This window comes from Leuresthes tenuis, unplaced genomic scaffold (assembly GCF_036924035.1).
Source record: "Leuresthes tenuis unplaced genomic scaffold, fLeuTen1.0.hap1 SCAF_14, whole genome shotgun sequence".
Lineage (NCBI taxonomy): Eukaryota > Metazoa > Chordata > Actinopteri > Atheriniformes > Atherinopsidae > Leuresthes > Leuresthes tenuis.
The window spans coordinates 2,333,935-2,356,967 of NW_027325368.1; the positions used below are offsets into that span (position 1 = coordinate 2,333,935).

Sequence of the window (23,033 nt, forward strand, 5' to 3'; positions counted from 1 at the left end):
AGAACAGGAGCTGCAGGAGCTGCAGGAGGAACAGGAGCAGCAGGAGCTGCAGGAGCTGCAGGAGCAGCAGGAGCAGCAGGAGCTGCAGGAGCTACAGGAGCTGCAGGAGCTGCAGGAGCAGCAGGAGCTGCTGGGAGAGGGATGTTAGGGTTCCCTGCTGGACCTGCTGCCTCTACGATCTCACATGAGCAGACTGCTGGTGTCACACAGTTTTACACAGAGAGATATTAAGGTAACACCAGAGAATTTAGCGGGTTTCTTTAGCTCTCTGGCTCCCCCTACAGGTGTGGGGTGTAACACCATTATCATAAAAACGGATCTCTGAGCCCTGCAGATGCACAGCCATACATCCCGATCATCCACATCTTTTTAATCACAGCAGCTGGAACAAAGGCAACAGGACCTATTTAAGCTCTAAGTATCGTGTTGAAGAGGCCAGAGAGACGTCATCAAAAGCCTGAAGCAGAACCGTGTGGAGCAGGGCTGGAAACCGTTAGGAACCGCTGTATCTCAGCTCCCCGGCCCTCCAGGGAAGCCTCAGACCCTGGAAACTGTACCCCGAAGTTCACAAACTTCTCTGGTGTTGCTTTAAATCAGACACAAACTTCTCTGGTGTTGCTTTAGCTTTAAATCAGACACAAACTTCTCTGGTGTTGCTTTAAATCAGACACAAACTTCTCTGGTGTTGCTTTAGCTTTAAATCAGACACAAACTTCTCTGGTGTTGCTTTAAATCAGACACAAACTTCTCTGGTGTTGCTTTAAATCAGACACAAACGTCTCTGGTGTTGCTTTAGCTTTAAATCAGACACAAACTTCTCTGGTGTTGCTTTAGCTTTAAATCAGACACAAACTTCTCTGGTGTTGCTTTAAATCAGACACAAACTTCTCTGGTGTTGCTTTAGCTTTAAATCAGACACAAACTTCTCTGCTTTAGCTTTAAATCAGACACAAACTTCTCTGCTTTAGCTTTAAATCAGACACAAACTTCTCTGGTGTTGCTTTAAATCAGACACAAACTTCTCTGGTGTTGCTTTAGCTTTAAATCAGACACAAACTTCTCTGGTGTTGCTTTAAATCAGACACAAACGTCTCTGGTGTTGCTTTAGCTTTAAATCAGACACAAACTTCTCTGGTGTTGCTTTAAATCAGACACAAACTTCTCTGGTGTTGCTTTAGCTTTAAATCAGACATAAACTTCTCTGGTGTTGCTTTAAATCAGACACAAACTTCTCTGGTGTTGCTTTAGCTTTAAATCAGACATAAACTTCTCTGGTGTTGCTTTAAATCAGACACAAACGTCTCTGGTGTTTCTTTAAATCAGACACAAACTTCTCTGGTGTTGCTTTAAATCAGACACAAACTTCTCTGGTGTTGCTTTAGCTTTAAATCAGACACAAACGTCTCTGGTGTTGCTTTAGCTTTAAATCAGACACAAACTTCTCTGGTGTTGCTTTAAATCAGACACAAACTTCTCTGGTGTTGCTTTAAATCAGACACAAACTTCTCTGGTGTTGCTTTAAATCAGACACAAACGTCTCTGGTGTTGCTTTAGCTTTAAATCAGACACAAACTTCTCTGGTGTTGCTTTAAATCAGACACAAACTTCTCTGGTGTTGCTTTAAATCAGACACAAACTTCTCTGGTGTTGCTTTAAATCAGACACAAACTTCTCTGGTGTTGCTTTAAATCAGACACAAACTTCTCTGGTGTTGCTTTAAATCAGACACAAACTTCTCTGGTGTTGCTTTAGCTTTAAATCAGACACAAACTTCTCTGGTGTTGCTTTAAATCAGACACAAACTTCTCTGGTGTTGCTTTAAATCAGACACAAACTTCTCTGGTGTTGCTTTAAATCAGACACAAACTTCTCTGGTGTTGCTTTAAATCAGACACAAACTTCTCTGGTGTTGCTTTAGCTTTAAATCAGACACAAACGTCTCTGGTGTTGCTTTAAATCAGACACAAACTTCTCTGGTGTTGCTTTAAATCAGACACAAACGTCTCTGGTGTTGCTTTAAATCAGACACAAACTTCTCTGGTGTTGCTTTAGCTTTAAATCAGACACAAACTTCTCTGGTGTTGCTTTAAATCAGACACAAACGTCTCTGGTGTTGCTTTAAATCAGACACAAACTTCTCTGGTGTTGCTTTAGCTTTAAATCAGACACAAACTTCTCTGGTGTTGCTTTAGCTTTAAATCAGACACAAACTTCTCTGGTGTTGCTTTAGCTTTAAATCAGACACAAACTTCTCTGCTTTAGCTTTAAATCAGACACAAACTTCTCTGGTGTTGCTTTAGCTTTAAATCAGACACAAACTTCTCTGGTGTTGCTTTAGCTTTAAATCAGACACAAACTTCTCTGCTTTAGCTTTAAATCAGACACAAACGTCTCTGGTGTTGCTTTAGCTTTAAATCAGACACAAACTTCTCTGGTGTTGCTTTAGCTTTAAATCAGACACAAACTTCTCTGCTTTAGCTTTAAATCAGACACAAACGTCTCTGGTGTTGCTTTAGCTTTAAATCAGACACAAACTTCTCTGGTGTTGCTTTAGCTTTAAATCAGACACAAACTTCTCTGGTGTTGCTTTAAATCAGACACAAACGTCTCTGGTGTTGCTTTAGCTTTAAATCAGACACAAACTTCTCTGGTGTTGCTTTAAATCAGACACAAACTTCTCTGGTGTTGCTTTAGCTTTAAATCAGACACAAACTTCTCTGGTGTTGCTTTAGCTTTAAATCAGACACAAACTTCTCTGGTGTTGCTTTAAATCAGACACAAACTTCTCTGGTGTTGCTTTAGCTTTAAATCAGACACAAACTTCTCTGGTGTTGCTTTAAATCAGACACAAACGTCTCTGGTGTTGCTTTAGCTTTAAATCAGACACAAACTTCTCTGGTGTTGCTTTAAATCAGACACAAACTTCTCTGGTGTTGCTTTAGCTTTAAATCAGACACAAACTTCTCTGGTGTTGCTTTAGCTTTAAATCAGACACACACTTCTCTGGTGTTGCTTTAGCTTTAAATCAGACACAAACGTCTCTGGTGTTGCTTTAAATCAGACACAAACTTCTCTGGTGTTGCTTTAAATCAGACACAAACTTCTCTGGTGTTGCTTTAGCTTTAAATCAGACACAAACTTCTCTGGTGTTGCTTTAAATCAGACACAAACGTCTCTGGTGTTGCTTTAGCTTTAAATCAGACACAAACTTCTCTGGTGTTGCTTTAAATCAGACACAAACTTCTCTGGTGTTGCTTTAAATCAGACACAAACTTCTCTGGTGTTGCTTTAGCTTTAAATCAGACACAAACTTCTCTGGTGTTGCTTTAAATCAGACACAAACTTCTCTGGTGTTGCTTTAGCTTTAAATCAGACACAAACTTCTCTGGTGTTGCTTTAAATCAGACACAAACGTCTCTGGTGTTGCTTTAGCTTTAAATCAGACACAAACTTCTCTGGTGTTGCTTTAAATCAGACACAAACTTCTCTGGTGTTGCTTTAGCTTTAAATCAGACACAAACTTCTCTGGTGTTGCTTTAGCTTTAAATCAGACACAAACTTCTCTGGTGTTGCTTTAAATCAGACACAAACTTCTCTGGTGTTGCTTTAGCTTTAAATCAGACACAAACTTCTCTGGTGTTGCTTTAAATCAGACACAAACGTCTCTGGTGTTGCTTTAGCTTTAAATCAGACACAAACTTCTCTGGTGTTGCTTTAAATCAGACACAAACTTCTCTGGTGTTGCTTTAGCTTTAAATCAGACACAAACTTCTCTGGTGTTGCTTTAGCTTTAAATCAGACACACACTTCTCTGGTGTTGCTTTAGCTTTAAATCAGACACAAACGTCTCTGGTGTTGCTTTAAATCAGACACAAACTTCTCTGGTGTTGCTTTAAATCAGACACAAACTTCTCTGGTGTTGCTTTAGCTTTAAATCAGACACAAACTTCTCTGGTGTTGCTTTAGCTTTAAATCAGACACAAACTTCTCTGGTGTTGCTTTAGCTTTAAATCAGACACAAACTTCTCTGGTGTTGCTTTAAATCAGACACAAACTTCTCTGGTGTTGCTTTAAATCAGACACAAACTTCTCTGGTGTTGCTTTAGCTTTAAATCAGACACAAACTTCTCTGGTGTTGCTTTAAATCAGACACAAACGTCTCTGGTGTTGCTTTAGCTTTAAATCAGACACAAACTTCTCTGGTGTTGCTTTAAATCAGACACAAACTTCTCTGGTGTTGCTTTAGCTTTAAATCAGACACAAACTTCTCTGGTGTTGCTTTAGCTTTAAATCAGACACACACTTCTCTGGTGTTGCTTTAGCTTTAAATCAGACACAAACGTCTCTGGTGTTGCTTTAAATCAGACACAAACTTCTCTGGTGTTGCTTTAAATCAGACACAAACTTCTCTGGTGTTGCTTTAGCTTTAAATCAGACACAAACTTCTCTGGTGTTGCTTTAAATCAGACACAAACGTCTCTGGTGTTGCTTTAGCTTTAAATCAGACACAAACTTCTCTGGTGTTGCTTTAAATCAGACACAAACTTCTCTGGTGTTGCTTTAAATCAGACACAAACTTCTCTGGTGTTGCTTTAGCTTTAAATCAGACACAAACTTCTCTGGTGTTGCTTTAAATCAGACACAAACTTCTCTGGTGTTGCTTTAGCTTTAAATCAGACACAAACTTCTCTGGTGTTGCTTTAAATCAGACACAAACTTCTCTGGTGTTGCTTTAGCTTTAAATCAGACACAAACTTCTCTGGTGTTGCTTTAAATCAGACACAAACTTCTCTGGTGTTGCTTTAGCTTTAAATCAGACACAAACTTCTCTGGTGTTGCTTTAAATCAGACACAAACGTCTCTGGTGTTGCTTTAGCTTTAAATCAGACACAAACTTCTCTGGTGTTGCTTTAAATCAGACACAAACTTCTCTGGTGTTGCTTTAGCTTTAAATCAGACACAAACTTCTCTGGTGTTGCTTTAGCTTTAAATCAGACACACACTTCTCTGGTGTTGCTTTAGCTTTAAATCAGACACAAACGTCTCTGGTGTTGCTTTAAATCAGACACAAACTTCTCTGGTGTTGCTTTAAATCAGACACAAACTTCTCTGGTGTTGCTTTAGCTTTAAATCAGACACAAACTTCTCTGGTGTTGCTTTAGCTTTAAATCAGACACAAACTTCTCTGGTGTTGCTTTAGCTTTAAATCAGACACAAACTTCTCTGGTGTTGCTTTAAATCAGACACAAACTTCTCTGGTGTTGCTTTAAATCAGACACAAACTTCTCTGGTGTTGCTTTAGCTTTAAATCAGACACAAACTTCTCTGGTGTTGCTTTAAATCAGACACAAACGTCTCTGGTGTTGCTTTAGCTTTAAATCAGACACAAACTTCTCTGGTGTTGCTTTAAATCAGACACAAACTTCTCTGGTGTTGCTTTAAATCAGACACAAACTTCTCTGGTGTTGCTTTAGCTTTAAATCAGACACAAACTTCTCTGGTGTTGCTTTAAATCAGACACAAACTTCTCTGGTGTTGCTTTAAATCAGACACAAACTTCTCTGGTGTTGCTTTAAATCAGATTTAGCATATGATTAAGGAGCTCCGCTGCATTCAAGGAGAGTCTGATGCACCAACGAATCATCTTTACAGGGTAGCTGGATTTAGCAGATCACAAAATTAAATAAAGATGTGACTGAATTGCCATTAATTACAATTTAAATATTCTAATTGCTCATCAGTCTTAATATTTAAATAAAACGTGGTTTTAGGTGCCATTAATAAGGCTTCTTCAGCTCTTCTTCTTCTCCTTCTTCTTCCCAGCCTCGTTTTATTGTCTTTGTTTCAGTTCTCACATTAAATAACATCATCTTTTCTTTTTTAGACGGCATCACCTCCAGCAGTTATTAAAAGACTCTTTGATAACATCACTAACTGTCACATCTAGAGTTTCCACTGCAGCGATGCAGAGGTCACGTTTCAGAGTAGAAGCTCCGAATAAAACGGTCACTGATGGTTTTTCAGCCTGCTGGTGCACAGGATCTGTCAAGCTGTCGGGGAAAAGCTGAAATAATGGCTAAAAGCCGGGATGTGTCGTGCCTACCTTGAAAATGTGGTAGTTTTATAATTAATATGCATGAATGATCCAGCTGTTCTGAACTGATCTGACATTCGTTCACTTTGACTAATTCAGCTCCATTTAATGGAGTTTGGACCAAACCACCTCAGAAATGCAGTCAAATTCAATCCAATTTATCAATCAAATCATTATCGTTAAGCTCCAAAGTCGTCCGAAGGATACAAAGCCAATTAAAACATGCACTGTGTGCACTGTAGATGATGGCAGATCAGATCTGTTACTAACTGTCTCCATTAAAGTGCCACAGGATGCTGTTTCACACCTAAAGACACGATCAGCACAACCACCAGGTGGGCTGGGATGTTTCTGCGCTCCAGCATCTGACCTAAAGCACCTTCTGAGGCTTTAACGTTATTCTAATTTCATTTTGTGCAGCTTCCTGTGATCAGACTGTAAGTTCCAGGCTTTTATTAGTAGTTTTAACAGCATTTAAGTAATGCGTGGTTCCATTTTTAATTGATGCACATCAAACACAGGGGGGGGGGGTCCTGGGAACTCTGCGGTGCGTCATCAGTCACATTGATTTCTGAGCATGAGCCAGTTAATCAGCCACAGATCAATTTTAATTAGGAGCCGCGGATGAGAGTCATTAACATCCTCCTGAAGCTGAGTGGCTCTACAGCTGAAGTTCAGAGTTCCCTCAGAGGCCTTTTCCTGGAGTGATGATTGTTATGACTTCTCTCAGTGGCTCAAACATCCATCAGACACAAAAAGCAACCTGCGACCCTTCTTTAGCAGGAAGTCAGGCCTGAAGGCGTCTGGGAACAGCGTAAAAAAGGTCATTTATGAAGCTCATACGAGAAGAATCAAATCCACAAAACATCTTCATTTCAAAGGCTTAAATGCGTTGAATACGACTCACAGACATCAGCTCCTGCTTTAACGGTTCTGTCGGTGAAGTGAAGTAAAATGTGCATCGTGAAGAGCAGCCGGGTTCCTCAGATACAGAATAAACAGATTAATTAAAGTGTCCTCGGTTTCCAAACCATTAAAAAGTGTCATTAAAGGTCCTTTCTGTCTCATCTTCAGTGATAAAACAATATTTTATCACTTTAACAGTCAGTCTCAGGAGACTTTTTCAGCTCCCTGGCCACCATCTTTCCTTAAAAGAAAGTGTTGGCACTGGGAGAAACGAGTGATCCACCCCTCAGAGTACGGTACTTTGCTGTGTTTCTGGTTCTGCTTGTTCTCCTCGAACTGAAGCGACACACCTCCACAGTCGACTTTTCATCTCTATACTCTGACGAGTAATCAGATTACTGCTCAGAGCTGACAAACTGAAGTGGTTTTAAGCTTTTTAGGACACAAACAGATGGAGTTAACTGCAGCAGAACAGTTTAAAGGACAGTAAAGATATGGCAGAACCTCGTTGTTCTCTTCCTGAGGCTAAAATCCCATCCCAGTTCATGCTTTGCTACAGCAGCCTCCGCTCCACATGTCTTCTGCTCCCATTGGTGCTGTTGTTGGTCCCAAAGGTGTTGGACATGTGATGAAGTCAAGACTCAGACAAGTTCTTCAGCTTCACGCTGAGAAAAGTTCTTTATTTGAAAAGATGTAAACCCTGAAAAGCATCAGACTGTTCCTGATCCAGACCTCATTTCTTTCTGTTTCCTTCAGAGCAGCCAGACTTTCCTCTAACCTTTAAAGTGTTCTGATCAACAGTCCTCCAGCTTTCTGAAGCTCTTTCAGTTTCTCTTTGGACATTTTCAGTCCATTATTTCTTCGTTCAGCCACTTAACTCTGAGCTATGAAGCATTCAGGCAGAAAAAAAGGCTCCTAACTCAAGGGATGAACCAGTGTTGTGTCGACACAGAACAGACAACTTAGCAAAGAAGCCATTTTAAACTGGATCTTTAGGCACTTTGTCACAAAGACACATCATTTGTTCCCATTTCTTTAGCTGCATCTATGAAAAACAGCAAAGAAAACACAGTTTGACAGACAGAAAATAGGATTTCTGCAGCAACAAGGTGATTCCCAAAGAGCTATTAGCTGAAAACTTGGCATATCTCAGCATGGTGTGCAGTGTGTCCTTAAAACATTTGAGGAAACTGGACAAGTGGAGGACAAAAGAAGAAGTGTCAGGCCTAAAAAACTATCTCCAGCAGATGAACAGGATCTGAAAGTGATGTCCTTAAGAAAGAGGAAAAAATCCAGCTGTGACCTGACAGGACCTGAGAGATGCATCTGGACCTTCAGCTGATCCATCTACTGTTGGCCCAAGCCTCATCAGAAATGGGCTCCATGGAAGGGTGGCTGTCAAGAAGCCGTTCTTAAGGAAGGGAAACAGGGAGAAAAGGCTGAGCTGTGCCAAATGACACAAGAAGTGGACTGAAAATCAGTGGCAACAGGTCTTATGGAGGGATGAATCCTCCCCAGAGCCCGGACCTCAACATTATTGAAGCAGTGTGGGATCATCTGACAGAGAACGGAACAAAAGGCAGCCCACATCCAAAGAAGAGCTTTGGGATGTCCTTCAAGAAGCCTGGAGAACTATTCCTGAAGACTCCTTAAAGAAATGACAGAAAGCTTGTCTCAGAGGGTTCAGGCTGAGTTGGAGGATAAAGTGTATTAGAAATATGTAAAAACATGAGGGCTGGATCAGGTTCATGCTTTAGGGCTCTTAAACACGACCGTTTCCTTTTCCTTTCTCCACCAGCCATCAGTCTGACTCGTGCTGAAGCAGGTTAGCATTTTCCTCACTTTTCTTCTCCCAGACGGCTGCAGACTGGTCGGGGCTCATGTTGTTTCCCACTGCAGAGAGACGAGTCGGGGGAACTTATTGTGCTGGTGTCGGCGGTCGACTCCATCTGCAGATTTCCCAGGACTCTGCGCCTGCCGTTCTGCTCTTATTAGCCATCACACCGGGGGCTGGTGCCACTGTATGGCCTCTGCTTCCTCTACAATCTCCTTCCCTCTGAAATGTCTTTCCCTGAGCTTCATGCTTCCTGTAATCGGAGCGTTCGGCGGCTGTGAGCCCAGTTTATTTCCCAGAGCTGGAGAGGACGAACAGCATCGCTTTGGGCTCCTTTTCCAGAGCAGGTGCAGAGGTGATGTGAGGTGGGACGTCTGAGACTCCTCAGGTCAGCTCACTGGACCTCCAGCCAGAGGTATCACTCCTCAAATCTCAGGTTGGCTTTTGGGCTTTGCAGAGAAACACTGGCAGCTGGGAGCAGAGTTCTCAGAAGCTGATGGGACTCGACAGACTTTAGACTGTTTTCTGCAGACTTGAATCCTTCAGATTCACATCATCACATTAGTATGTGCTGTTTGTAAGTGCTGCAAACAGACATCAAGGTTTTCATTCATGTTTATGCAAACATCAGGTAGAAAAGAGGCTCTGCTGGAGCTGGAATACGCTCCGTGGACATGGCCGCATCCCCAGGAATTCCATGCAATTCCACGCCTGACAGTTTGTGCCTGAAGCCGACATGAAGGAGCTCTCGTGTCCTTTGTGAGGTGGACGGACGTGGAGAGCTTCATCTGTTACGGCTTCGCTGCAGAAAGATGTGTGATGGAGAAGCTCTTTGTCCAGTTAATCGCGTGTCAGACTGTCGGCGTCCTTCTCCCACAGAGATCCAGCAGAAACCTCACCGCTGTCAGCTGCCAGTGAGGTGAGGCGTTTAAACAGGATTTCCAGGCTTTCCAGCATGGTGGAGTGTCCAAAACAACCAACTTAAAGACACTCTCTTTCTGTAAAAATGATTTAAAGTTCACTTTCACTGCATGGACGACCATAAAAAAGTAGAAAACTACGGCTTTATTTAGATTAAAAGGTTTTCTCAGAAGCCAGAGAGGTTATTTCCAAAAAGAGAGTCCAAACACAGTGGAAAATATATTGTTTTTGTCACCATGACGCCCAATAAAAAGAAAGCACCTCATGTCCCATTGGATTTATTTAAACACTGAACTCATTTCTTTCCACGTTCATAGACCTCTATCACCATTACCCACACATTCATTCAAATAAATTCAATGAAAGAATGAGTAAACAACACAAAATGCATGTAAGGTGTTGCCAAGAGGCCTTTACTGGCCATCACTGCTGGTAAGGCAGGAAAAAACCTCCAAACTACAGTAAAGAGAGCAGAAAAACAGCTTCCAGAAGTGCATTCACTGAACAAAAAGAAACCTGGAGGACCTGCGCCGAGGGAGGTGGTGACAAAGCTCGCCAAAATAAAAGACTAAATAACAGAAATTTAGCTCGAGTCCAAAATATGACACGAAATAGAAACTACTAAGACAGTTTCCGGAGGACAAATGTAAAGAAAAACATTCACAGGTTTCTTTTCTCAGGAAGAATTTATCATTTAATTGAATGAACTTCTTTTTTTGGTCTGTAAGCTGGAACCGAGGCGGCCAACGCGCTCGCGCGGTCATGAACATCCCAGTGGAGCTGCGTCCCAAACATATTCAACTGGATTTCTGTTCCGGTTCCATCACACGTGCATTACTGTGCATTTGGAAAGGACTGAGTAGGAAACTCAACAGATTTCAGTACGACGAAAGGATTCTACAGCAACACGTGCTGCCTTCAGGAACACATCGTTTCCAGGGCAACCGTGCATTCATCAACAAGACGATTTAAAACCTCGGACGTCTATTAACAAATTAAAGTCAATGAGACGGAACAGAAAAGGAAGCTGAGCTCGCGTTGGTCTTTTCCGGAGCTTTTCTGCGTCTCGCTCCAAACCAAATAGACAATTTAGACTTTTACGGATCTTTGTGGGAACATTAAATTGTTCCCCTCGCCTTCGGTTGGTCATCACGAGGCTGCAGAGAAGCGCTCCGTCCTCGTTTTTCCGGGACATTCAGAGCTGGGTGATTTACAGACGTGGGCCGCAGCGCAGGAAGCTGCAGTAAAACCTCTGCACGCTTCATTAAGCGCTTTTAATTTCCTCAGCAGGTTTTATCGACTCTGGGCTGCAACAAACGCAGGAATTAATGTGTCCACGTGGTTAATGAACACTTTGCTCTCATCACAGTCATTTTTCCACCATCTGCATCAAACAAAGACCGTGCAGCAGGTGTTTTAATCCCAGAGAGTTTGGGCCTGAGGTGTGCTGGGTCCCAGCTTCTTTCATCTGTGGGTCTCAGTCCGATTCCTGCTCTGATATTTTCACTTGGATCAAAACAACAGCAGCAAACTTCTCATTTGGAGGCCTTTTTTTCAGTTTAAGTTCGATATTCTGAGTCAGAACTCCTGAAATTCACCAGACAGCAGCTGCTTGACTGTCCAGCAGCAGCCATTAACCAGACATCAGCGTCATCACCTCTTGGTTTGGCAGTCAGGGTTGATCCGTTTCCATCGAGCTGCTGTTTGGGACTTTAAATCCATGCTTTAATGTCACTAAACTGTTCCCAAACCTTGAATATCTGCTTTTGTTCTTTTTCAGAGGTTAAACTACTTCCTCTCTCTTAGCATTCAGCCATTAACGTGCGGACAGAAGTGTTGATAAATGGTTCAAATTCACTCACTCCGCCTCCTTTTTCAGGAAAAAACAATCTCTTGGTGACTTTGTGGAGAAGTGTGGCAGCTAAAGGTGAAGTTTGGCAGCTAAAGGTGAAGTTTTGCAGCTAAAGGTGAAGTTTGGCAGCTAAAGGTGAAATGTGGCAGCTAAAGGTGAAGTGTGGCAGCTAAAGGTGAAATGTGGCAGCTAAAGGTGAAGTGTGGCAGCTAAAGGTGAAGTTTGGCAGCTAAAGGTGAAGTGTGGCAGCTAAAGGTGAAGTTTGGCAGCTAAAGGTGTAGTGTGGCAGCTAAAGGTGAAGTTTGGCAGCTAAAGGTGTAGTGTGGCAGCTAAAGGTGAAGTTTGGCAGCTAAAGGTGAATTGTGGCAGCTAAAGGTGAAGTTTGGCAGCTAAAGGTGAAGTGTGGCAGCTAAAGGTGAAGTTTGGCAGCTAAAGGTGAAGTTTTGCAGCTAAAGGTGAAGTTTGGCAGCTAAAGGTGAAATGTGGCAGCTAAAGGTGAAGTGTGGCAGCTAAAGGTGAAATGTGGCAGCTAAAGGTGAAGTGTGGCAGCTAAAGGTGAAGTGTGGCAGCTAAAGGTGAAGTTTGGCAGCTAAAGGTGTAGTGTGGCAGCTAAAGGTGAAGTTTGGCAGCTAAAGGTGTAGTGTGGCAGCTAAAGGTGAAGTTTGGCAGCTAAAGGTGAATTGTGGCAGCTAAAGGTGAAGTGTGGCAGCTAAAGGTGAAATGTGGCAGCTAAAGGTGAAGGGTGCCAGCTAAAGGTGAAGTTTGGCAGCTAATGGTGAAGTGTGGCAGCTAAAGGTGAAGTTTGGCAGCTAAAGGTGAAGTGTGGCAGCTAAAGGTGAAGTGTGGCAGCTAAAGGTGAAGTGTGGCAGCTAAAGGTGAAGTGTGGCAGCTAAAGGTGAAGTTTGGCAGCTAAAGGTGAAGTGTGGCAGCTAAAGGTGAAGGGTGGCAGCTAAAGGTGAAGGGTGGCAGCTAAAGGTGAAGTTTGGCAGCTAAAGGTGAAATGTGGCAGCTAAAGGTGAAGTGTGGCAGGTAATGGTGAAGTGTGGCAGCTAAAGGTGAAGTGTGGCAGCTAAGGGTGAAGTGTGGCAGCTGGTGTCTGTTTCTTAACGCAGCAGCAGCGTGCCAGAAGCTCCAAACACAGCCTCCATTTCTTAATTCAACGCTTCAGCGCCAACTTTTATGCAGTCGGTCCATTTCCTGATGGAGCCGCAGCTCTGAGCCAACGAGCCGGACCTGTTGGTGCACTCACTCCGGTGCCGTCCAATCCACTTTTAGGGTTATTGATTATCATTCCCAAGTGATGAGTGCATAGAAAGCTGTGCCTGCTTTGTTCATGTTGGATACCTGACCGCTGCTGTGCCTCTTGTGTCTTCACAGATCCCGGTTCTGGTTCAGGAGACGGAGACGGTGAGTGTGCTGTTTCTTTTGGCTATTTAAAGATTTCATTTCCTGCTTCGCCTCTACCGCCGGTGAAAGTCAAACAGAAATCAATTACATCTTCGCTGCTCAAACAGAAACTGCTCGCTTTGTGAGGTGAAAATGTGTGTGAAACCTGCAGCCCACACCCCCCTCGCTGCATATTAACTCCTCTAATAAAGCCTCTGAGGAGGTTTTCGTGGGCTCCTCCCTGAGGTACACGCAGATTTCTTCAGTCCTGTGGGAGCGGAGCTGAAAGTCGAGCCAAATTTGGCAACAGAGACATTTTGCAGCCATCTGTGAGCACGACCGCAGTGTTTGTTGTTTAATTTGGCTGCTGGAGGGCTTTTAATTGGAGGCGGCTGCCGGAGAGACGGTACCTCCACCATCTGCATGTGGGTGGGGTCGACGGGCCACTGCCTCCCCTGCAGGCCACGGTGTGTGCAGGCCTCTGAGATTAATTATTAAAACTGACTCCAGCTCAGCTCCACCTGTTAAACCAGTTCCACAATCATGAGATTATTAGAAAGCATCTGAGATCCTTTGATAATATTGGGATTTTCTTTCCTCACGAATCATTCATGTAAATCGTTTTCACTTAAATTAAAGGGTGTAAGCACAGTTTGAACTGATAAAGGACTCTGACCTACTTTAAGCTCAGCTGGAGTCATTTGCTTTCTCATAATTCTTGTAAAAACAGCAGTTGAAGAGGTTTCCCTCTCAGAAGGCCCGGTCAGCTCTGATTGGTCAGCTCCAGCAGCCTGAACAGGCTCTGCCCATCATTCTGCAGCATCACAGTAGATAGAAAATGAGTCCGGGCCATGTTTTTACTCTGAAATAACATTAAAAATTAGGTTTTAATCACAGTTTAGGTGATATATATACTAAACTGAAACATTAAATTTGTTTTGTGGGGACTTTAATTTGTGATTTTCACATTCTGCCTGATTTTTATCTAAACAAAAGAATCAAAGTCATGTTCACTGGACTCTCGATGCAATAACTGTACAGAAATGTACAGAAAATAAACTTTAATAACTTAGGAACAGGGCAAATGAGCTGAAATACAAAGAGGAAGAAAATCCACAAAAGCAACTAACGGAGCAGAGCACTGATCTGGCAAAGAACAAAGAAAACCAGGCAGTATGTCCTTAAATAAAGGTCTGGTTTTAATTAAAAGCCAGGCCTCTTATAATCACCAGGGGCCTCATGTACAAAGACTTGGATCTCCCACTGAAACATGGCTCAAACCTGAATGCCCTCCCACGCACAGAAAGATCCGGACGCATGAATCCAAGCACATTTCCTTTGGACAACCCAATCAACCTGGAATACCAGGCTCCTCCCTGTCCACGCCCCTACTTAAATATGCAAATTAGATTTAAATGAGCCCGGATTCCCCTCTGCACCATCAGAAAATTAAATAAAAAATAAGAATTTCACAGAAAGCGAGGCGGAGGTGCTATTTTCTGAAGTGGAGGCCCACAGAAATGTGCACTTTGTGCACGGGGTTATTAACATTTGCACGCAGAGACAATCAAGGGCTTGTTATCTTCCAGCTGTGGTGCGTAACTTCTGTCGCCCCCTAGAGGATTTCTGCGTTATTACAACTTTACAGCGCTCTCCTCCCCCCTCCCGTCCCGTTGTCAGGTAAAACCGAGTAGATTGCGTCATTTCCTGTGCGCCAGCGCGGGAATGTAGCCCCTCTACACCAGATACTGAAAACTACAGGCGCCGGAGCGCGTGGCTCGTTGTGTGTTACTCAGAATGCATGAAGCGCGCGCTGAACCAGGCCGCCTCACACGATGTCGGTTAATTGGATCTGTGCATAGATGGAATGAAAGTGTTTCCTGTTGACATACAAATTCATCACGTGACGGGCTTTTATAGCACTGTGCGTGCAGGCGACAGCTCCGATGACGTCAGGAAACCCGGCTTCAAACCGGCTTCAAACCGGCTTCAGTGTTGGTCTGTTCGGCTGCATTGTGGGAATGTGATGTAGCTGCTGGAATAATGCAGATAATTCCTCCCACTCGGCTGGCCTGCTCCCTCTGGCACGCTTAAACCCCGCCGTGCACGTCACCTGCGGCTCGAGCAGCGCGTGGCTCCTGCTGTGATGCGCTCCAGCGCCGCTCCGCGCGCGGTTCCAGGACCTGAAAAGAGCGCACCTGTACACCAAAGACCAAGTAACTGAGTTTATTCCACAGTTGTGTCATAAGGTCAGTGACAGCGAGGCTTTTTCAGGGGTTGGTTGTTTTTAAGCGTTTAACATCCTGCTTGTTGAGCTCATTTCCACTGAATCTACTTCCTAAAGCGTCTCTAAAAGCTTACGTTTGGGGATGTAACGCTAAAAGAAACGATGTGTTACGCTAAAATGCAGAATTGATCTATTTTCTTCTTTGTGTGAGATTGTTGGTGACTTTGTCTCTATCTTTATTATCCCGGTCGGTGGCTCTGGTTCGGTTCTGTCCTCCTGCCTTGGTTTGGCTGCGTTGCTACTCTCTATATTCTGTTCAGTCTCAGTGCTCAGATCCTTGTCCTTACCCCAGATGTTTGGTCCCCAGCTCCTCACTCAGTCACTCTTTCCCAATAGTTCCCTCAGTATAAACATGTTCTTTTCTTCATCTCATCCTTGCTGTTGCTTTCTTCATTGATCTTCTGTCAGTTAATCTTCCATTTTTGCTCGTCTTACTTTGGATGAGTGACTTCCTGTTGGCTGATTTATCTTCTGTTGGAGCTTTGCTTCATGTCTCGTGTTCTTGTTTCATCACCACCAGCCTCCTGTTACTCTTTAACTCAGAATTCACCCTCCTGGTTTCTCTTTGCTCCTCGCCACTTCACTGCTTCGCGTAAATACGTCTTTCGTGTTTCAGCTAATTAAAACTCGTAGCCTGACATCTGATTCTGCTTCTCCTGTTATTGAGTTGTTTTTTTAAGTCTCGTTTGTGGTTTCCTGGCTCAGTTTCTTTAGAATAAATCAGAAAAACTTTATTCTCCATTGCAAAGCAGGGGAAATGTGTCTTAAACAGGGTCCAAAGTAACCCAGAAAAGACTGAAAAGTGCACAAAGAACAACAAGAAAACCAAGAGCACAAACCCTGAAGAATTATTGATGACGCTGATTGCAGTCGGGATGAATGATTTCTTTACTGTTTGTCCTTGGCGTTGCCATGGCGACCAGATGGGAGGAGATGAGAGGAGGTGGCTGCGGTGCCTGATGGTTTAGAAAGTTTGGTTTAGTCTTTAACAGAAAGGAAAGATACCGGGTTAAAATGTCTTGGATTACATTGAAATTCCTCTTTTTAAGAGTGAAGCTGCTGTGGTCAGAAAATGCTCAGTGTGCAGGTATCTGAAGCCCTCCACCTGCTCCACCTGCTCCACCTGCTCCACCTGCTGACCTCTGATCTGGTTGGACAGTCAGGACTCCAGGATCCAGTAAAATAACTGTTACAGCGTCAGTTTACATGCAATCCACCCTGTTTTCTACCTTAAAGTCATCTGTAAAACTGGGTTTCGCTCGCTGCTAATTCCCTGAATCGATTCCCTTCCAAATCAGAAGGTTTTATTTCTGCTATAATTCAAATAATTCAGCTTAAGAACACATTCAGCTTGGATGGATGTATGAAAAATAACCCAAACCATTTGTTTCATTCACCACCAGCCAAACTGGGCCGGGAGTTTTCATTTATTCCCGCCAACATGACATTTAACCCACATTTGGCAGGTTGCTGCCTGCTAATTTAGAGCTTTCTTCAGCTAATGTGCTGCAAACCGCAGCCATAATTGTTCTAATTAAGCTGCTCTTTGTTTGTAAATCACACTTTAAATCCCATTTTAGGTGCCTTAGATACACTCAGAATGACATTAATGTCCTTCAGAGTCTCAGAAGAATATAAACAGAAAGATTGAAAACTTTGAATCCACTTTTTTAACGTCGGTTTCTTCTTCTGCGCCCGTCTGAATCCAAATAATAACTTATTTCTGTGGACATTAGTCAGAAATCTGATCCACAGCAGCTGAGTGGAGGCAGTTTAAAGCATGAAGTGAGTTCAAGCTGTTGGTCATTGGATCGATTCATTCAAATGTTCTGCTTTCTGTTGTAAACAGGAGATCTTTCAGTTCTTTTAAAACTTCAACTTATCAACTGCAGTTGCTTAGATAAACCGAATAAAAGCGCTTAATTACATTCTTTTGTTTGAATAAAAGCAGAAGAGACGACCCAGAAAGGAAAATATCTGTCGGCCACAGATAGAAGCTGTGAATAATTCATCCAGCGACTCCCGGCTGCTGATGGCAAAGATTCTGATTACATGATGGCGAGTTGTCCTTCCAAAGCAAACCTCTGCAGCTTCACTATTGATTGGTAATATTATCTTTGCATTCATCGTAAAAGACTGAGTCTGTCAGGATTACATCTGTCTGCAGGCCTCCATCCTGAGCTGTCAGTGCCGTCCTTTGACCTTTTCAGAGGTCTAATTAGCCTCTTCCTGCCTCCGTAATGTGCAGTTTGTGTGTTCTGTCCACGTCGGGTCGGCATCACTCCAGCTTCTCTCAGCAGAAAGTGATGTTTTCTAAAAGCAGAGTTAGCGCCTGCTAACAGCTTAATATGTCTGGAAGGATTTCCTCTGAAATACTCCTTAAATCCTTAATGAATGCAAATATATCCCACAGAGACACGGTGAACAAGTCAATTATTTACTGAAGAGTGTTTTAATGTTTGATGTAAATATAGCATGAGTCGGGACATCTGTCTGCTCTGAACTGATTTAGACACAAATGGAAGAAAAATACACGAGTAAACGAAGGACCAACACTGAAAAGCATCCTTATGAGTCCATAAATCACTGGAATATGAGTGGGGGCATGCTTTTGTTGTGATGTCTGTGGGTGGAGTCGGGGAGAAGCAGCAGCATCCTGCTGTCAGCAGACTCCACCAGAAACAAAGACGCCTCTCTGCTGCAGATCCGCGTTCATCGATCGGCAGCCTCTGAGCCCCAGCTGAGCTCTCTATGTTCGATACATCCACACACAGCAGGCCAATCTGTCAGCCAGCAGGCACCCCCCCCCCCACACACACACACACACACACACCACACACACCACACACACACACAGCCATTTCAGCCATGTTGCTCCTTTTAAAGTCAGCTTTTTCCTCCAATAAGTGCAAAACAATCAGAGTGAGACCTCTCCATCCTCACTTATAGTGCAGCTTTGTGTGGATACCGGAGAACAACATGAACCCCTCTGCAGAGACGGATCGATTTGGCTCTGTGGTGTTTATTTATGTGGTTTGGTTTTATTTTTCTTTATTATGCACAGCTTCCTGTGATGAAGTAGGAAATAATCGTTTCTGTCCGACACCAAGCCTGATGAAAGGGTTCCTCTCTGGTCCTGTGCTAATTCATCTCCTTCATATGAACAGCCAGCTGAGTTTCCGTGCGTCATCCATCACGTCCATCGCTGCTGTGCCGGATGCTTTCATATTAAAAGATGAACTCGGAGGAATAAAGTTCCTTTATTAGTGCCCAGCCAGACGTTTCATGTTAAAAGCTTCTGATGCTGTTAGGAATCTTCTTACGTCCTCAACCCACCGCTTTCCAGCTCACGCTGTTTATAACGCACTGAAAGTACCAGAAAATGGGGCTAATCTTTGCTCTCCGGCGCCCCCTGCTGGTGTGGCATGTAGCACCTTGTCATAAATCGATTGAAAAAGTGCGGCCCATAAACAAGACGACATCAAAAGCCCATAAAAGTGTCCAGTAAGCAGCGCTGCCAACTCCTCGGTAAGGACTGTAGCTAAATGACGTCATCGCCTCATTTGCATAATTGGCCACCTGATTGTAATGGAGGCTGTAGAAGAGAAAAAACATCTTAAATGTGTGCAGAAATACAAATTCACAGTTCCAGCTTGGTACCAGCAGAAGGCTGGTTTGGTTTTTATGCTCCAGTCAAACATTAGCTCATACTTTTACTTAATTTACTTTAGCTAGCAGCAGCTTTGGCCAGCAGGTGTCGCTGTAGAGGTAGATTTCAGACTGTTTGGAAGCAGCTCGCTTTATTAAAAAGAAACCAAAGACGCTACCGAGGCCGGAATAATTAAATGTAAATGTAATTTATTTCTACAGCCCTTTACAACAATCCATTTCGGTACCAAAGTGCTTTAGAGCAGATAATAAATAAAGAAAAGAATAAGTACAAAACAATAAAATAACAGTAAACGCCATAAAATACAGCAAAATTGAATAAGATAATATAAAAGTGTCACCATACTACTGGGTATTAAAAGCCATCTGAAATAAATATGTTTTTAGCCTAGATTTAAAGTTAACTACAAGCAAAAGCAACGAGAACCAAAGGGAAACAATGGGCCGACCAATGAACAGCAAGAAAAAGAACAACAAGCTCAGGATCTGTCAAAAATCAAACAGGAAGTGACCTGGAAACCAAAGAATCTCCCTCCTTAGGGGAGAAAGACGAAGACGGAGCGAGCTGCAGACGGATGAAAGTTTCAGTTTTCTGTTTGGAAGCAGCTTTCTGTCCATGATGGCGTCGGCTTCTCCCTTAAAGCTCAGGATGGCGTCCACTCTCTGAGTTGCACTGTGGACAGAACCTGATTTATCACGGCAGCAGCCGCTGTGCGTCTCACTTTCCCTCTGATTTCCCTCCTAAAAAGAAGAAAACTTGGATTTTAGGGTTGAATAGAAGTCTTAATGGCTTCAGGCGCAGCTTTCAGGGTGGTCGTTACATTTCCTGTGGATTAAACTCCTGAGCTTTTCCTCTGTTTCACAACAAAATTGCACTTGATGAATCATGAAAATGGCTCCCTGATGAAAGGCGGCCTTGAATAATCCCCGCGGCTCCTGGATATTTGATGTTGTGGCGGTTCGAGGCTCATCTGCTCTGAGCTCTGCTGGAGAAAGCGAGATGGTGTTAAACGCATCCTCAGTAATGACAATACTAATATCATAAGATGATAATGCGTCGTCTCCGCTTCCATTTGGCCGATAAGCTTCAGGAGCCTCTTGGCACTCTCAGCTGTGTCTGATAGAAAAGTGCGTGAGGCGTGTCGTGTGCTGATGGCAGAAAGGGCGCCATCAGTGTTAACGGCGCGCCGCCGCGCAGCGGAACACAAACCCGTGTGAGCCGGAGGTTGTTTTGGAAATGAAATCAAGTTGCTGCACAAAGTGTGATGATAAGAGTCGATTATGTCGTTGGAGGATGGAAAATAAAGAGTTCCACGGTCGCTGGAGCAGAAACAATCACAGATTAAATTAGGAAGAGCTTTTTGAATGTTTGCAGAGGCCGTCACAGGTGACACTTTCTCATCTTTTCACTTTCTGGAACCTGAATAAAGTTCTGAAAGTTCAACAGGGTGAATCCACGAAGCACGCAGCAGCTTTCACAAAGTGATCTAGAGCTCCGTGCACGGCCAGAAGCTGTGTGCAGCTGCTGCTGTGCACGGGAAGTCGGACAGAAGGTGGGCTGTCCTGCAACCTCCTGCAGAAGATCAAACCTTTGCAATGAAAGCCCATTTCACGAGGAAATGTTTTTTACAGCGTTGAACTAATTATTGAGCCTTTTTCCTCCTGTTGGTTTATCTTACAGACGATGAGGGTTCTGCCTCCGATGCTGGGAAGAAGTTCACCAAGTGCAGCACCTGTAAATACGGAGCAGAGTGCGATGAAGACTCGGAGGACGTTTGGTGAGTTTCTGCATAATTTCAAGCTTCAGACCAAAGGAACCCAGAGAGTCCATTATTTTAATTATCACAGGCAGACGTTCACGCTGCTTTCCTTCAGACCAGATCGAACAACGATTTCCCTCAACAGCTTCACTCTGGGACAGAAGAGTGCCAGAAAGAGTATTGATGGACAATAGTTTACTTTTGTGGTGAAGCCAGCCTGTGATTTAGCAACATGCAGGCCAGTAACGTCCTCCTGTTATCGATCAAACTGCTGCAGACTCACTCAGTTTGCAGCGTTTCAGAGCTGCCATCTCGAATTTCAAAGCGAGAGACGAGCATCACAGAGCTAACAAACTGCCCTCTTTAAACATGAATGTGTTTTACAGAGCAGCAGAAAGACTCTAAACATGAAAATAACATGAAAGAATATAAGCAAGAAGTCTACAAAGGACAAAAAGAGCACAGAAATGCATCCCCAGGTTTGCTGATAAGACTTCCTTAGCTAGAAACTGGCTTTTCTGAGGAAGATCAGGGAAAAATGACATAAAAATGGTTAGGATTAGGGTTATAAAAGGTAAGAACACTATTAAAAGACTATTAAAAGACTGCAGCAAAGCATTATCCTGGTAATCGAGTATTTTATTGATGAGATAGAGCAACCAAATAATCTGATAAGATGTGCTTTTGCCATAATAAAGAGCAATAACTATTCATGATAGAAGAAAGGTGAACCAATAACTGGAAACTGCGTGTCAAAGATGCATTTAAACGCATCGTTAAAACAGTTTAAAACATCACTATAATTAGAAAATTATTAAAAAAATTCAACGTTGTCTGATTAAAATCATCTTTATCAATGTCTTTGTTGGGATTCTGGTTTAACTTTGATATAAAATGAGTGAAAACATGAGTTTACAGGCTGAAGATGCTCAGATCCCAACATCCCCAGGTTTGCTGATAAGACTTCCTTAGCTAGAAACTGGCTTTTCTGAGGAAGATCAGGGAAAAATGACATAAAAATGGTTAGGATTAGGGTTATAAAAGGTAAGAACACTATTAAAAGACTGCAGCAAAGCATTATCCAGGTAATCGAGTATTCTATTGATGAGCTAGAGCAACCAAATAATCTGATAAGATGTGCTTTTGCCATAATAAAGAGCAATAACTATTCATGATAGAAGAAAGGTGAACCAATAACTGGAACCTGTGTGTCAAAGATGCATTTAAACGCATCGTTAAAACAGTTTAAAACATCATTATAATGAGAAAATAATTTTAAAAATTCAACGTTGTCTGATTAAAATCATCTTTATCAAGGTCTTTGTTGGGATTCTGGTTTAACTTTGATATAAAATGAGTGAAAACATGAGTTTACAGGCTGAAGATGCTCAGATCCCAACACCAAAAACACATTTAAAGCTGCGTCGGTCCAAGTTTTTATTCAAAGATGGTTTTAATTTCAGAAAGACCAGCAGGGACACAGGTCCTCAGCACCCTAATGAAGAAGTTCCCTGGGAAAGTTTTGAGTTTTTCTTCTTTAAATGGTCTGAGAGCATGAAACATGTCCTGAAGCTCACATGTCAGAACGAGCTCTTTGCATCTGTAGAGATTTATGAGCCGTGTCCTAATTTCCCTGAATGTACTTAAGCTAATGATTTAGCGCTGATGGAGGCTGTTTGGCAGAAATGTGCTGCAGACACAACATTTCCTTTCCCCCCTCAGGTGCATTTGTAACATCGACTGCAGTGGCCACAATGAAAACCCGGTGTGCGCCACTGATGGAAACTCCTACAACAACCCCTGCCTGGTTCGAGAGGCGTCCTGCATGAAGCAGGAGCAGATCGACGTCAAGCACCTGGGCAGGTGCCTCGGTAGGTCTTAGCTAAACACAGGTCTGTGGGGTCAGGGATGAGCCTCTGCCTCCGGGGGAGAAGGTTCTCACTGCAGCAGGAGACGGACTGAAGGGCGGGGCTTCAGCCGAAAGGAGAAGCTCTCAGTTTACGCGCCATCTTTGTTCCAACCCTCACCTGAGCTCACAGATCTGGGTTCTGACCCAAAGAATGAGGCTGAAATTACTTTTCTGGGCTCAGCCTTTTGTGGTTATTCTCTGATCCAGGCTCCTCCTCCTCCTCCTTCTTCTTCTTCTTCTTCTTCTGTGTGCCGTCTTTTTCCGTTACTTCCTGGCCAAAGCCATGAAACTCCAGTTTGAGTCCAGGTAAACTCATGCTGGACTGACTCAGCTCCCAACCAAATTATCTGAATGTATAAAGTCCATATTTTCCATCCCTATTGGTAAAAAAAAGCCTGAAGTGGATTAACCAGGT

At 43.1% G+C, this 23,033-nt stretch overlaps 1 protein-coding gene across 2 annotated transcripts in view; it reads left to right on the forward strand.

The window, feature by feature from the left end:
• The window catches only part of tmeff1a (transmembrane protein with EGF-like and two follistatin-like domains 1a), a 109,834-nt gene that overhangs the window by 69,060 nt on the left and 17,741 nt on the right, over positions 1–23,033 (forward strand). Inside the window, exons 4-6 of one of the 2 annotated variants that reach the window (XM_072363432.1) lie at positions 12,985–13,020; positions 20,631–20,727; positions 22,432–22,580. In XM_072363432.1, coding sequence (XP_072219533.1) covers positions 12,985–13,020; positions 20,631–20,727; positions 22,432–22,580 — 282 coding nt within the window. The remainder of the gene's footprint in view (positions 1–12,984; positions 13,021–20,630; positions 20,728–22,431; positions 22,581–23,033) is intronic. The other variant, XM_072363434.1, reaches the window with a different exon arrangement.